Below are 16,622 nucleotides of genomic sequence, written 5' to 3'. Positions count from 1 at the left end.
CAGAATGACAATAGTTTACACAGTAGCACGTGTTCCAGCAATAAAGGCTCCCCCTCCCGATTTTCTCTCCCCCCTCCCTCCCCCCTTCCCCCCCTCTCTCACACACCCACTTTAACTGTGCTTTTGTGTTTTGTCAGAATTAATGAGAAAAGTTCCCTTGCCCTAGGGGTAATTAGTGTCCTTGGAGTTAAATAAGCTAATACTTAGACACCTCTGGCACAGGCAATTATGTTTGTGTATTGAATAATTGATTCAAAGAGAGGGGGAAGGGGGCTGCTAATCAGATCTGAGCATAATGAATTGATTTAATTAACAGGGGAATCTGAGGGTCCCTGGGAAATGTGTGCATTTATTCAGCAGCAGGAGAGAGTGCAAGCACATAAATTGAGAGAGAGGGCAGCAGGCAAGCACATTTGCTTCAGTGATAGCTTCGCATCTTCCCATCCTGTTCTTTCCTTCATTTTTTTAAAAATAGCATATTTATTTATATATATATATATATATAAATAATAATTTCAGATTTAGACTCAAATCCAGAGAAAAGCACTTTAGAAGCTTATCTGCCTCTGCAGTAGCAACCGCAAAAGAGGGTTTAAGGACGGATCCTGTGGGCTCGCGTTAAGATCAAGGGGCACCGTTGTTGCTATTGTTCGGAGGTTAAGGGAAAGGCAAGAACGGGAGAAGCTGAGCCCCCATTTCGTACCTTACCTTCCTGCCTCCCCCCACTCCTTCGCGCTATCCCTACTCCGTGCGTGCCATCTCCAAACTGGCATTCAGTTGCAACCCGCCAGAAGGATAGGAGTCTCCGAGGAGGTGGTCGCTGCTATCTCTGCCGCTTTAGGGGAAAGGGGTGTCGGGGGAGGGGGGGAGACGCCGGCCAAGCCAGCTCCCCGGCGGGATTTGCCTCCTCGGGTAATTCTAACGGAGCGCGGTCTAGCTTAAAAGTCGGGCAAGTGTAACCCGCTCGGCCGGAGGCGAGGGGCTGCCTGTGCGAGAGGGGGCGGGTGGGGGGAAGCTAAGAAGAGAGGGAACCGGGAGGATAAGCCAGGCGGCGGTAGCCGAGGCCCGCTTCGCCAACCCTCCCGTCCCCCGTCCCCCCCACCCCATCCCCCCCCACCCCCGCACCGCGCTCCGAGCCTTCCTTTCTAACGGAGCGAAGGATCAGCAACCGGCGGCTTGGAGGGCGAGCCAGCGACGGAGCGGCGGAGGCAGCCGATCCCCGCCACAATGGTGTTGGACAAGGAGGACGGTAGGTGGCGGGTCGCGATTGCGGCGGCGGAAAGGTGGGGGGGGGCGGGAAAAGGGAGGGCTGCTGCGATGCTCTCTGCCTGCCGGCCGGCGCGTCCTCTCTGCCGGGCAGCCGCAAAAGGAAAGAGCCCGCCTCAAGTCTCGGCTGGGGGAGCCGGGCTGAGCGGCGACACCAAGCGCGTTCCCCGCCTGCTCTGGCCGGAGACGGGCACATGCGCCGCTTCGCTCGCTCGCTCGCTCTGCAAGGGACGGCTCCGGAAGTCAACAAAGCTTCCCAAGGACCGGCTTATTTACCCGCGCTTCCCGCAAGCCCCTCTTTGCTGCCGGACCCAAAATGTCCGTGTGAATGCGTGCCGCGGACCCGCTTTGACGACTTTCTTTGAAGATCGCTCTGTTCCGGGATTGTCTCTTCGCTCCCTGCCAGCCTATTCTCTCTTCCGGGAGTGTGTGTGCGTGTATTCCCCCCTGTATTCTCTTTCTCTCTCACCCTCTCAACCGCCCCCATTTCTTCCAAGCAAAGAGGGAGAAAAGGCTATTATTGAGGAGGGGAAGAGCTGCCGGCTTGATGATTAAACTCCTTCACAAAAGACAGCTTGGCGTCTGAAGGGAAAAGGATTTATTCTTTCCCACCCCCTCAAAAAAAGAAAAAAAAAAGAGGTCTTCTGGCGGAATGAGGGAGAAGGTGCTCTCCCCTGGGTGTGCAAATGGGGCGCGTGAGGTAAAGGGACGGCGGGGGTGGGGGGAGAGAAGAGCTGCCTGTAAGTTTCAAGGAACCGTAAATTGTCACGACTTGTTCGAATCTGAGACCGGGTCTTACTTGGGGGGGGAGGGGTAGAGGGTGGCGGAAACGGCAGGATTTTAGGCGAGGGTTCAAAGACTAAGCTAATTAAAAAGGCAATTACTGGGGAGGGAAGGAAATCGGCTTGGGAGGGAGCTCCGCCGAAAGCAGCCTCCAGAAGGCGCGAAGGAAGAAGATCGGGCTTTTGGAAGCGCTGAGGTGGCGTGAGGGGGGGGGGGACGACGGTGAGAGAGGGAAGGATAACTTAAGAGCGACGGGATCCACTTAAATGATCGTTTCAGCTGTCAGTCTTCCTGGCTCTGGCAATCTGGGGTAATGACTTGAGGCAGCCTTTGTTGGGGGCTGAGAAAGTTGAGGTATTAAATCACCTTCCGCAGCTAAAATCAGTAGTGTGTGGGGGTGTTGGGGACGGGATCTGGGTTCTCCGTGCGTCCTGTCTGCCTTCTTTCCTCCCAAGGATACCCAGCAGTTTTCTGAGCCTGTCAGTTAATGAGGTCCAAAGCCGTTTTTGTTTGAGGGTTGCCCTGGGAGAACTTTAAGTGCTCAAAACTGAGCTAGCTGAGTGAGTTAACTAGTTGAATGAACCCCGGTAGAAAGTGTATTTTGACTGTGTCTTTGGAACTATCAGATAAATCTATGTTTTTTCTCAGGTTTATGAATAGAAAAGGAAGTGCCTGAGAGGCCCCAAGTTTACAGAATGCTTTCTCAAGGCATCTGATGACAATCTGTGTTGGGTGTCTCTTTGTTTTGTTCTGTGACAGGGAACAGCTGAGATATCCCCAACACACACACACACACACACACTCCTAAACTGCAAAACACAACAGGTGTTTGAAAACACAGATATAATATAGATTTGTTTCTCAGAGAACTGAATTGGCTCTCAGTTGTTTGGGAGCAATCTTGGAAATGTTGTTATATAGTATGTAAAAATTCTTTTGTACTCCATAAATGTTCTGTTTTGTTCTGGCACATGGAAGGAATGCAGGAACAGAGTTATCTGTTTCCATACTTCTCCTGCAACAAAAAAAGAAAAAGATATTTTCTTCAAAATAACAATGCAGGTAGCTAGTGGACTTTTTCACTCACCCATTTGTTAATTTGCACATTATTACATTTGCACAGAAAACAACTCTTCAGGACTCACTAAAAAAAAACACATGTTAGTTTCCTTTTTCGTGCTCACACATAGTGATGTTTTATGTTTAAAATATTCATCTTTGAGCAAAGCAGACGATAGTGAAAAGTGATCTACAGATTTGATCTTTACATTTAGGAAATGGGATACTAGTTCAGGGTATGGATTTTTGTTTGGCTATTCTTAACTGTGATAAAGTACAGCTTAAAACAAAACTGGTTTTATAACCACTTGTAATATGTGCTACTACAGCCGGGACATTTAAGTAGCTTTTCATCAGCTAGCTTCCATGCTTTTATATATGTACATTTCTGCTCACAAAGAATCTTCATTTTACGGGGGAAAAGCTCAGCTGACACAAACCTGGTACATTTGTTCCTATGTTCTCTCCCCTCTTTCACTTTCAAAAAATTTAAATGTTGGATTTGAAAATGTTAGCAATTGAAATATGTTCCCCAGCTTTGTGTCATCAGAACTTTGGCCTCCACCATCGGGGAATGATGTCTGTATAAGCTTATTGAAGACAGAGTCTGGGATCCCCAGAGTAACTCCAGTATGAATTTTTTAAAAGTCTCCCCTTTGTATGTTCCCCCAAAGACAAAGATGTAAGAGGTTAAGTAATGTCAGTATAATTAAGTAAGGTTAATTCATTACTGCTTTGCTCCTCTGGGATTTCACTTGCCTTTCCATCTGCTTTGATTTTGATGTGGGAACTGCACCAAATTATTGTGGTAGTGTTAAAGATGTTACAAAATTTATTTGACTAGATGGGAAAAAAAAGTTTCTCCCCCTTTACTCTGTTAAAAATAAACTAGATAATGTTCTGTCCTCAAGTCTTAAGTTTTACTTTTCTTTCTTTCATGCCAAAGGTTCCTACCAGCTTATATCTGTTTAAATCTGATTGACGGGTCAAACAGCAGGATATTGCCTCTATAGAGGCAATAAGGGAAGCAGGTGAGCAACGAGGAAGGGCTGAGATCTAAAGAGTTTCCTAATAGGGCTATTTGGGTTCTTTCAAGTACTGCAGACATACTCATTAAACATAAGGAGCTCAGGGGCTAGAAAGATGGTGGTGTAAGGAAGTGAAACTAGAAACATTGATTATCCAGACAGTTCTCAACAGCCCTCATTCCAGGAGCTCTCATGAATGGCTGCATAAAAGGAAATAATGGTGATAGTGGTGAAGGAAAAGAGGAAATTAGAATGGGATGCACTTTACAAAGAAAAAAAAGTTAAGGAATAAACCTCTGATGAGAAGGATGTAGGGATCACCGTAACAAACTGAAGTGGTACCTAGGACATTTTTTAGATTTTTTTCGTAAGGAAGTTATTCCAGCAAGACAGAGTTTGTACCTGTTTTAAATGAGGGACAGAGGTAGAGAGAATACTGCTTTCCCATTTTTTATCTTTGTGCTGGTTCCTCTTCACTCTCAACTCTTTCTGCTTGATCCAGCCCTGGGCGTTACTAAATTAGAGACATTGGAAATAAAGGCGTGGCTATGTTATTTCCAGAATATTGTTGAAATACAGGTCTAAAGGGTAGTGGAGAGATTTGGTAAATAATCATTTAAAAATTATGGCATTGCAAAATGTAAAATTATAACCCACTATTTATTGCAAGGATACCTACCTTTTCTTTAGTAGCTCAAGGCAGCATTGATAGCATTGTCCTGTCACATTTTATCTCTTTAACAGAAATGCCATCTGATAGGCTGGCAACCAGCCCAAAATCATCCACTGAGCTTCATAGCAAAACAGGAACTTGATCCTGGGTCTTTCTGATTTAAGTTTACTTGTGCTTTCCCTTCTCTTAAGTTTCCTTTCGGCAACCAAGGTTCTGTGGCCATTGAACATACTTGGCCTCTCAAAGTTCTTTTAGAAGTTTCCTTCTACCTCCTGATACATGAATTACAGGTAATCCTCCATTTATGATGACAGTTGGGACCAGAATTTCCAGTGCTAAGTGATGCAACTGTAAAGTGTGACTGCATTGCTTTTAGCAATTGCTATCATTGACTGAATCCCATGGTTGTTAAGATGGCAACTTCCTGCTGGCTTCCCACAAGCAAAGTCAGTTTGGAAGCCATCAGGAAGTTGTAAATCCAAAGATGGCAGGCAGGTAAATGGCTGCTGCTGGGTGAGAGAGGTGGCTGCGTGAGGAGATGGAGAAGAGGCTCAGCATGGGTTGGGTGCATGACAGTGTGAGAGGGTGCAGGAGGTGCTGTTGGGGTGGATACACAACGGTGCGATGGACAGGGAGGGTCTGCAAGAGAAAATGAGTGACCACTGCAGCATAGGCAGAGAGACTTTGTAGATAGGTGCATGAGAGGGAGAAAGTCCACCACCCATCGACATTTTGGGAAGCTGGCAGAGAAGGTTGTAAATGGCAATTGTGATTATGAGGCCCTGCAACCAGTCATAAGTATGGATGGGTTGCCAAGTGCCCAGGTTGCAACTGTGACTGCAGGAGTGCTGAGATGACCGGATCTCTGAAGACCCGGTCATAGCCACCGTTCATTCAGCACCACCATAACTTTGAACAGTCGCCAAGCAAATGGTTGTAGATTAAAGACTACCTATATCTAGTTATGCCCTGTGCATTTGAATACCAGAAAGGGGTTCAAATGATTCTGCAATAAAAGTTGGTTCTGCTGATATTGGTATGAATGTCATTCCTCACAAATGGTCATTTGACTACAGAACTCTTGGACAATCTGTCCTAGGAACTCTTGAATATTTTTCTATGGTGAGATAATGGAATCACCAATGGAGTTGGGTAGCCTTACAAATGTGATAGATTAACAAACAAGCAGGCAGGCAGGCAAATAATACTTGTAGAATCTTAGTTTCCTAGAAAAGTTTCTTTTGTTACCATAATCCAGTTACATTTCTGACTTTGTAGAAAGGGTAGAATCAGTGTGGCATAGTGGTTAAAGTGTTGGACTCACATTGGGTAGACTGGGTAGGTTCTAGTCCATTCTCAGCCACAGAAGCTCCGTCTCTCTTTTAGCCTAAACTCACAGGACAGGGAAAAATAGGAGAAGAGAACACCCACATACATACATTCACTTGAGAACCTACCGAAAAGCAGAATATAAATCTAATGAATAAATAAAAGCCTAAGTCACCAGTACTGGCAAACTGGATACACATGGGATACTTTAGTCTTGGCAAACGCTTCTTCTAGTTCAAATAAAAGCTTATATGTGTTAGCATCCAGGTTAAAGCCAAAGGGTACAGGGATAGGCCAGGAAAATGGTTCTAACTATATGAAAAGTGAAGCAGAGAGAAATTCAACATCTCCGATCTGACATGTTCAACAACAGTGTTGAGCTACATCAGTAAGGGAGCTTTTTTTTTCTCTCTCTGCCCAAATTCATCCAATGTAAGGAGACTGACAAAATAGGAGGTGACATTGACCAGGACAAATATTAAGAGTTCCATTGATACATATAGTTAAAAGGTAAGGAAATCCTAAGAATTGAAAGTGTAGAGAGACTCAGGTAGACTTTGAATTGTATTCCTCTTGATGAGCATAAAGGACAAACCAACTTCAAGCCAAATCCAAAGCTGGGATCCTGACACCTCATGTTGGAGCGTTGGCTGTATTTGTTTAAAAAAAAAAAAAAGACTGACTCCTTGTTTCACCCTTCACTTCTGAACAACATAGTATTAATCCATGTTAAAGCTTGGTTTAACTCAAGTACTTTGGTTAATAATTTGAGTTGCCACCCTATCAAAATAGCACATTTTTGAGTGCCACTGATTACATGCAAAACAATGGTTAAGCATGCATTAGTTTCTCCTTTAAAATCAGTGGAACTTTTGGAAAGTTCAGTTTTGTGCAGTTCTTAGTTACGCCAAGAATAACTTCTGCTGATGCAATCATGCACTAATGGGGAAGATAGTTTCATATATCCCCAAATGTAAATACAAATAATATATGGATATTTGAATAGTCTTTAAATTAGTGGGAGAAACTTAGAAAACATCAAGCTTTGCTTCAATGAAATATTAAAAGCTATTTTTGTAAAATTATCCAGCTAGAAGTGTGTGGGATCTTATTTTCAGCAAATTCTTATAATTTGATAGCAATTGAAGTTTAATTGCTATTAGAGATGTAATTGTATTAGAGATGTATTGTGTTTACATTCATGATTTCTTCAAATGAAGCTAGGAGGCTAAAACCAGTTTAAACAGTTGCCGCAAATGTTTGTTTGGAGGATATGATACCCTAAAATGTGGTTATCCAAGGCCCCAAATTCACAATTAACGATAGCAGCTTTGATGAAAATGATTCAATCCTATCTTCTAAAATAGGATCCTTTAGGGATCACAGTATTAAAATCCTGCTCCCTGCATATCACAATTCTCCTTTTGCAAATAGGAGTGATCAAATGAGAATGCCTGTTTTTAAGTATTGAATGAAACCTTTCTCTATGCAAAGTGATACATTTGACATCAAATATGTTCAAGGACTGTTAGGATTAAGCGTTCAAAAATGAAAGAGGAAGGCAAAGCCATTTGAGTTAAGGATAAGGAATCTAATTAAAATAGGTATTAAGCATATCCGACTTGAGCTTGCTATCATGCTTTTGAAAGACTACCCTGGTATCCATTGTAAAGTAGAGGGAAAAAGTATCTTGAAAACTGGGATGAGGTGTTTTCCTGGATTAAGCAAGCAGCAGAAACTTATTCTGAGTATTTAATTATCTCATTCTGTAAGTGTAATCCTTAATTTTGGAAATAGAAATCCAAATCTCCCTCCCTCCTTCTCTTTCTATAAATTTTTGTGGACAAGCAAGTATTTCACTTTAGACATTGATGTCCTCTGCAGGACTAGCTGACATAGCTTGGACTGGTGGAGTAATTCAATTACAGAAGAAATACCTCCAGCCTCTTAATATCAAGGGATACTGCAACAAAAGTTCTGAGCATCCTAAATCTCAGTCTGCCTTATTAACTCTTCATCCAAAAGGTCAGGCATTTGATTAAAGCAAGCATGTGTGAAAATGCTTTTCATATATACTGCAGTGTCAAAATATCAGAACCGGAGTATTATTTTAGAAAGGTGAAAGAAATAGAAATGAGTCAGGTTATGACTATACAGTAAACACACAATAAAAGATTGACCTCTATAGCTAAAGCAATAAAATCTTTTCACCGTGATTTTCCTTCTGATTTTCTCATTGCTGTTGTTATTGGGGTTTTATTTGGCTGAAATTAATTTCTGTAACCTGCATTTTATTTTGATAGATACAGAGAGAGAAAGAGAGAAGGAGGGAGAGAGAGAGAGAGAGAGAGAGAGGGAGAGAGAGAGAGAGAGAGAGAGTTTGGTCAACTTTTGGAAAAAAAAAGGATGAGACTCAGATCATACATGGATATTTGCCTGATGTAGAAAAGTTGATGTCAGCAGTAATTTGTTGAATGTTGGCAGCTGTTTAAAAGTCCGAAATGGAGAGAAAAATGTCCAATATGCATAATGCAGATTGAAATGTGCAAATATTCAGTTGCGTCTCTCTTTGTGCGCCTGTGTGTTTCTCTTGTCCCAACAGTGAACTGTGATGTTCAAGAGGCAGTCAATATAATTGCTGGTAAGTCCAATGTAATGAAAGTAGAGCCGATCTAAAAAGACAAAAAGTTAACCAGAAATTCTCTCGTTTGATGGGGGACTTTTAGTCATAGCGAAACTGGAGCTGCAGATGGCGCTGCTGAGCTGGAAAAGCTCTCAATTCTCCATTAAAACCTGGCAGAAGAATAAGCGGGGGGTCCCTGGGAGAGGAGGGCATTTATTCAGCGGCAAAGGTGCAACGCTCAGACAAATGGAGAGGCAGCGGCAGCCTTAGCAGCTACGCTCCGATATTTCCTTTCCCCTCCTCCCTCGCTTTGAGTGTAATTTTAGATTGAGATTCAGCTTAAATTCAGGGGGGAAACACTTTGTCAGGCTGAAAGCTGTGTATAGCTGCAACAGCCAAGGTTATGGGCTATCAAATGCAATTACATTAAAACAGATTATACTGTGCAAATTGAGCCATTTAGAAGGTGAGAACCAAAGAAACCGCTCTGATCTTCCCTCCCTGTTCCCCCCCCCCTCTTTCTCTCTCCTAAATTGCAGTTTTAGTTCCTTACAATTCCGAGGTACAAAAGTAGGTGAGACTGCTTTTGTATCTGCAAAGTGCTTCATTTCTGAAGGTAATTCTAAGCGAGTGCAATCTAGGTTAAAAGCTGGACAACTGGATAATTAGAGCTCTCTCGCTGCTAAAGGACAATCAGCTGAGCCCCAGTGTCTGCTCTAGGCGCGCTCACACAGACTACTCGACCCAATCTTTTCCCCACTGAGCCGAGGCTATTGGAGACGGCGCATCTGCACCCAGGCTTCCTGGGACCCCCTGAGATGATGGTGCTGGACAAGGAGGACGGTAGGTGAGCTGAGATTCCGGGAGCGCTGCTCGGCGCCTCCACTTCTGCGCCGTTGGTGGAAAGAACCTGAAGGGTGCAGCGTTTTCTTCCCTTCCATTCATTTTTGTTTCTCTGTTTGGATGGTAACACCAGGTTTCCTCGTCTGCTTTTTGGGTGAGGCAAAGCAAAGCAAAGCAAAGCAGACCAGCCGTTTTAACTTTAGATTCTAGCGCTGGGGGAGCCCGTAAGTTAGGAACGGCTTAATTCTAAAAGCGGGGACCGGGTGTGGGGGGGGAGGGATTTCCTTAGTAAACAGGATCCCACCCCTCCCTTGCTATTGCTGCCGCCACCAAGGTAGGGTTAAAACAAATCGTCCTTTCCTTTCCCAATGCCAGAGCAGAGACTAGAGAGTGTCCAGACATTCTGTCTTTTTCTCTCTCTGTTCGTAGTTATAAACACCACGACAACGAACGGCGTGACTTGTTAAATGCTTCCTGAAAATAAGTGTCGAATCTGATCGCTGGAGGCAGGGAAGACGTTTGTTGGGCTTTTCCTTCTTCGTTTTTGTTTTCCCTTTAGTGAATGATATAAGTTTGGGAAGTTTTGGCTATTTGAACAAAAACAAACCTAAAAATATTTTCAGATTTATTTGTAGAGAATACATTCAAACTGGCGATCAAGAATGAGCGCATAGACTTAACAGAGGGAAGGTTCGAAGACTAGCGTTGCTGCTGTAATAAATGGACAGTCCCCCGTCCGTCCCCCGTCCCCCCCAGCAGGCAACTTAAGGTACAGTTTGGGAAGGTTGTCTAGGAAAAAGACGGTGGCTGGCTAGCCAAGTTTTGCATACTGTTTCTTCTACAGCTACAGGAAAGTGAAGGGTTTAGACTAGAAAGCGGAACATTTGTCAAGTTTCAGGCTAGAGTACACAAATGTGTACAGAGAAGTGACCAGTGAAACTTTTGTACTATAACGTGGGAGTTCAAATGTCCCTTTTCCCCCACCACCACCACCCCATCCCCCTCATTCCTTTCTCTTCATTTCTCAAAATCCACCCAGGACATACTGTGCACTGCAGTCAGGTGCCAGATCTGTACGTAGGGATGCCATTTAAACATGTTGTCTTTCCTGTTTTTTTTTTTTAAATCATAGCTGGAATGCATAAGCCAAAATGCCTAGTTTAGTGAAGGCTTTGTGGGTGAGGTAGAGAAGTGGACCTAGGGAAGAAAGTATGGGAAATTCTGAGTTATTCAGGGTGAAAATCAACATTATTCTCCCTCCCCCCCTTCCAGCTTACTTAAGATACTGGTGTTTTTTTTTTTTTTAATGCTGCTATTCAAGAAAGTAAGTGCTCAGTGGAACTTTTTTCTGTGGTGACTATATTACCAGTATTTGAGATATTGTAGGAGCAGGACACAGTTTGCTTATGGTAGCCAAAATCAAGAGAATCTTTTCTGACCAATACATTTTATTAAAAGGCATAATACATTTGTTGAGGTAGGCTGCAGTTCATGAAAATGCCTTTTAATAATAATTGTTAGTCAGGAAAGGTGCTACCAGACTATTTCTGTGTAACTAAAATAATGTATTGCTCACAACACTGATTAGGTGTTTTATTTAATACCCTTTTCCAAAATGCTTAGTTAACCCAGGGTTTTGCTTAGCTAGAATAATACCCAGGTATTCTGTCCAAAAATGGATTTTTCCATGTTTGTTTAAAAGTGGCAGATGTTTTGCATATATTTACAAAAATATTTAAATTTTATATGCAGGTGTCGATATGTAATCCTTAAAAATCTGTTATTTGGGTAAGTTAAAAGTATAAACTTCCATAATTTAATTTACTGAACATCATAATAACAGCCCAGTTTGCCTGCAACAAACTGAAACAGAATTTTGCATTAGGTTTTGTGACCTTATAGCACAGTTTGCATTGAATCTACCTTAGTTTACCATTCTGGCTGTATTTTAAAATGTTTAAGATAATGTTACTATCTCAAAAGATCTTAACTTGGACAGATAATCTGATAGGTGAGTGAAAGTTACAATGTAGAATTCTGAATTAACTCCGGTTCTACACCATATCCAAATATTTGGTTGTGTTGTTTTTTTTTAAAAAAAAAAACCTTTCCAATCATGTACCAGAGATTAAAAAATAAGTTGTCCAGAATTAACTATTCTAGTAGCCTCTTCTGAGTCATCAGTAGATTATTAGACTATATATAAAAGTGGCAAAGAATTGTTTTGGGACAAAAAAAAAAGTCTTTGGCACAGTTCAGGTTGGAGATAAAAAGCTGTTTCTAAGGGTTTTGCAAATAGTGTCTCATACTAAGCATGCTGACAAATAAAGTGATATGCATTTTTTTTAAAAAATCACATTTTGTCAAAAAGGTGTGGCAGGTTTTCAAAGTGCTACCAAAACCCTGCACATCTTTTTGCCTGGAGGTTACACTGGGTGAATGGCTCTAATGGAAAATAACGTAACAGCAGTCAAAATTCTCAGAGGAATTTTAGGTTGCTGAAACAAATAGTTTGTGGCAAAAGGCTATATTTGAAAAGGTGGCAAACAAATTTTAAAAAATCACTGCATAAAGTAATTGTAAAGTTATGCCTTAGATGAGTCTTGAATGGATGGTTATTAATGCTGTGCGGCATTGTGCTCTTTGCTATCCTAAACTGGGAAGAAAGTTTCCTTGCGAACTTTACAGAGAAGCTTGTTTACAATCAGAAATTAATGTACATACAGTATGGATAAGAAATATATGGCAGACTGCCCTTGCTTATTTTGTTGGCACACACTAACTGCTGGTTTCCTTTTTTTTTTTTTTGACCCCCTCCAGAACTCAAAGGAAAATAAACATTTGATGCTAGTGGTTACTTGTCCTTTTTAGTTCACACTTAGTTGAAAGTGTTGCACATTTGAGGCAGAGCTTGGTGCTAAAGTAAGAAGATGCTTCATGGAAAGATCAAAGAGAGAGTTGTTATGTTCATGTAGAACTCACTGAAATCAATAGTATTTGTCTGCTAGATTTATTACATAAAGCAAAATAAAATGGACTACATGGAGAAATTTAGGGAAATTAACTTATCCTAAATATTTTCAGCAAACAAGAAAAGTCTGAATAAATTAATCTCTTTTTTTCCATCCCCATCCCCAGCATATTAACAATTGACAAACTTTCATGTTTTAAGCAGATCTGGTGAGAGAAAGAGAGGTTAAAATAACAAATATTCTGGGCATTCTGCATAAATTGGGGAAACCATTTCTAGCAAATTACCTGAATTTGCAACTTATACAGTAAGTAGATAATCTCTATTATATTTAGTGCTGAATAATGAGGGGGGAAAGTATATACTAAAATTCTTGGAATGAAATCTTAAATTTGGCTGATCCAGGCTTAAATGGAAGCATATAGAAAGGAGGGAATTAGCTAGTAGATCACAAATGAAGCTAGTGGATCAAATGTAGTAGATCAAAATGAAAATGAAAATGAAGTAGCAATAATTTGATAAATAATACTGAACAAATGAGTATACGGTATATCAAAATTGAACTGTTTAAAAAAATAGAGACTCAGTTTTGAAAGTTCTGGAGAATATCTGCAGCTGAAATATAACTAATTAAAATAAAAGCCTTATGCAAAATATCAGTAGATGCTGGGTACACAAATCTTATATTTCATTTTAAAATTCATTCAACTGAATTCTCAACCTATGTGTTATTATTATGTTGATGCTTCTGATTTATTTCATTTTGAGAATTTAGAAAAAAAATCATGGTGTTATTTAGGCATCCTTGTAAAAGTACTTTACTTAAATAAAATCGAGTTGTTGTAATGTCTATTCAACATTTATTTATTCAACCCACTTGGATGTATTCACATAAAAATGAGTACAATGATCATGCATAAATGGTTCATACAGTTCTGCAAGAAAATGGAAGTGGTTTAGGAGGAAATTGGATTCTTTCTCGCATTTATTTCAACATTATTTTGAGAGAAAGAGTGCTATACAATGGGAACACTGAAAAATAGAGAAACAGAGGAAATTATGTAAAAAAAGAAAGATGGTTACAGAAATTAAAGCTTTTGGGAAGATATTTTGAATATATGTAGCAGATTAATTATCAAAGTTTATTTATACTACAGATTCTGAAGAGATGAAAGATAATTCCATTACAGTGATGGGGACAATCGGAATCTTTTAAAGAGCTTTAGGCACTTAGTGTTGCATAGATTTCTGTAATAATATAACAAGTCAAAATTTTGTTGGTAAATTGATCAAGAAGGTATAATCCACTTGATGGGAGACACCATTAGCTTATTTAAGAAAGCACTTAATAGACAAGAGGTGAGGTAGGACAAAGAGGTTGATACTTTTCATCTTAATGGTGAATGCATGAAGATGAACAAGGGAATTGTTCTAAAATGTCATTTTAAGTACTCTCCATCTTAAAAAATGCATGTGTAGCATGCATACAATGAAATGATTGAACAAATAATTATATATATTGCAGTCAGAGTGCTTTCAATCTCCCTATGATAAGCCCTCTTGTTTTGAAATGGACATGCTTCCAGGAGATAACAGATGAAAACTAATCTTTAATTACATGTGGCAAAATATAAATTGGATGAGGAAACTATTGCTGCCAAGGGACTGTATAATGCAGCTGTTCCAGAAAACTATACAGTCCATGAGGAAGAGTAAAGGTACTTTATTTGAAAGTTTATTAACTGGATTGATTATTGATGATAGCAATTGAAAAGTAGTAAAGGTAAGTAGGAATACATAGAAGATTTGGCAAAACGTGATGAAAAAGTCAATAAAAATCTTCACTCTACTGATTGCCATAGGTAGCGCTTAGACAAGCATTGTGACATTTAGAAAAACAAAGCATATCAAATTGATGATATTAACTATCACATTCTTGGTTAAAAACTTTGTAAGATGAAAGAATAAAGATGATGGAGATTCAATATCCGAACATGTATTGGTTCTTTATAATTAATAACATCTGTCTTAATGGTTCCCATAAAAAGCTATTCTGGTAGTTATTGTGGGTATTGTTTCTTGGTGAACAGAAAGTTTGTAAATAAAAAAATGTAATAAACAAATTCATACCCAAATGATATGATTGATATCAAATTTAATTGCTACTTTTGCCAATCCATTTTATCCATTTTTTAAAAAGGAAATAAGGCAACTATGATGGGACATTTTGTGACTGCAAAGACTCTCTTCTTTCCATTGATTAGTTCATTTCTTTATTCTCCAGGATTTGGATCCCAAAATCCATATTTACTATCTGTATACTTAAGCAAGTTGATATTTCTCGTTTCCCACCTTCTTTAAATATGGGAATATTTCTATGTTAGTTTAGGATACCCAAAACTTATAATGTGCCTGACTCATACAAAAAACTGCTGTTATAAAGATACTAGGAAGACAGCTTATCTTTACTTTAAGGTGGTAACTTTGAGTCTGTAATTGACTGTGGTTAGAGTTAATTGAAATTAGCAGGAATTTGGGAGGAATTGCTGTTTCAGAATGGCATAAACCTTACGTGTGGCAATGTTTGCAAATACAATCAATGCCTAGACCTTTTCTGGGAAATAAACATCTGTATTCCTTCTTAATATTTTGCTGTTTTGAGTGTGGCTGTATAAAAACTGCCCAGTTTGGACTTGTATTTGTTGGGGAAAGGGTTAGTGAAACCATAGGAATACAGATTTTATCTTTCTACAGACTGGCATTCTATTTTCATGCTGTACTCATGAGAGATGATAAAATATCAATCTCTGCACTGTAGCAGCTCTTGCAAAACACTGGAACGACACAATCTTCAAAAAATGTTCCTTTTAAGAGCAGTACATTATTAATAAAGTAGTCCATTAGGTCTGGTGATAAAGGGTCAGAGAGTCTGAAATATCTGTCTCTCAAATGGTTAAGGAATTTATCACGGTTGGAGGATTAATTGATTTCATTTGGGAAGCATTTTAGTTCTTCACATCTCAGGTTCAGAGGTAGCTATGCTTTGTAAATGTGATGGCTACTGGGCTGTTTTTTATAACATCCAGTTGATACTTTGCCACATAAATAAGATTAAGCTTGGGAAGGATACTTGTTTTCTCATAATTTTGTTGCCCTGTTTTCCCTTTAAGAAGTCAGGAAGTTTTTTTTTTTTTTTGGCTTCCCAACAATCCTGTAAACAAACTTTGCTTAAAAGACATAACTTTCTCAATTCTATACGTCAACTTTTCTTCCAGAGAAGGATTCTGAAGTTGGGATCTCCAGTCCAGATATAAACTTAATATTACATTATGCTCTTAAAGAACAGTTTAAAATATTTTGTAGACAAGCCTGATTTGTACATATCAAAGCTAATGCATTCGGCTGATAATCGATTTTGAAGACTGCTTCGAGTGGGATACTTGATCAGATGGCATATAAACTGAACAAAGGGTATAAATGAAAGAAACTGCTCTTAGTTCCACGTAGCATTTACATTTAAAATCAATGACTAATTGGCGCAACTGCTAATAAAAATAGCTCAATATGTAAAGCATATAAATGTATTTTGGATAGTTATCCTGAGAACAGCTTGCTGAAATGTGAATATATTCATAGCCTTATTTACCATTTGATGTTCCAATTTGCAAATATCTCTTAAGATTTTTAGTGGTTAATGTTACTATTCTTCCTTGCCTGCTGTCCCCCTCCCATTATGCCTTGTAAATATCTTTTCTGCAAGTGGCTTAATGCAGGGTCAAATAAAGATCTAGTCAATTATTTTAAGATATATTTTTTTAAAAACCCAAAACCTCTGCACAGCATTGAAAGATCAAATCCTAAAAAGGAAGTCACTTGGTGGACTCATGCTTAATGTTGTAGTATATTGATTTTAAAAAATTACTATATGCTTAGAAAAGAGAACTGAATCACAAATATGCAAGCAACTGTTGTGTCCTTTTTCACGAAATAATCAAGAGCGGTAATCTTGAAAAGCTGGTTTCAATTTGGATTTTTTTTTTTTAAAAA

General features: G+C 39.7%; 1 protein-coding gene across 3 annotated transcripts in view; it reads left to right on the top strand.

The window, feature by feature from the left end:
* The first annotated feature begins 1,033 nt into the window (after window positions 1-1,033).
* Window positions 1,034-16,622, top strand: part of LMO1 (LIM domain only 1) — a 130,285-nt gene continuing 114,696 nt past the window's right edge. Inside the window, exon 1 of one of the 3 annotated variants that reach the window (XM_087950924.1) lies at window positions 1,034-1,249. In XM_087950924.1, coding sequence (XP_087807050.1) covers window positions 1,228-1,249 — 22 coding nt within the window. In that variant the 5' untranslated portion in view covers window positions 1,034-1,227. Of the gene's footprint in view, window positions 1,250-8,996; window positions 9,609-16,622 lie in introns of those variants that run through there. The other 2 variants (XM_087950925.1, XM_026668151.2) reach the window with 2 other exon arrangements.

The sequence above is a fragment of the Notechis scutatus genome, chromosome 1 (genome assembly GCF_049901735.1).
Source record: "Notechis scutatus isolate UNSWTSFEM ecotype Mainland chromosome 1, rNotScu1.2, whole genome shotgun sequence".
Classification (NCBI taxonomy): Eukaryota; Metazoa; Chordata; class Lepidosauria; order Squamata; family Elapidae; genus Notechis; species Notechis scutatus.
This window is presented reverse-complemented; position numbering and strand designations above follow the sequence as displayed.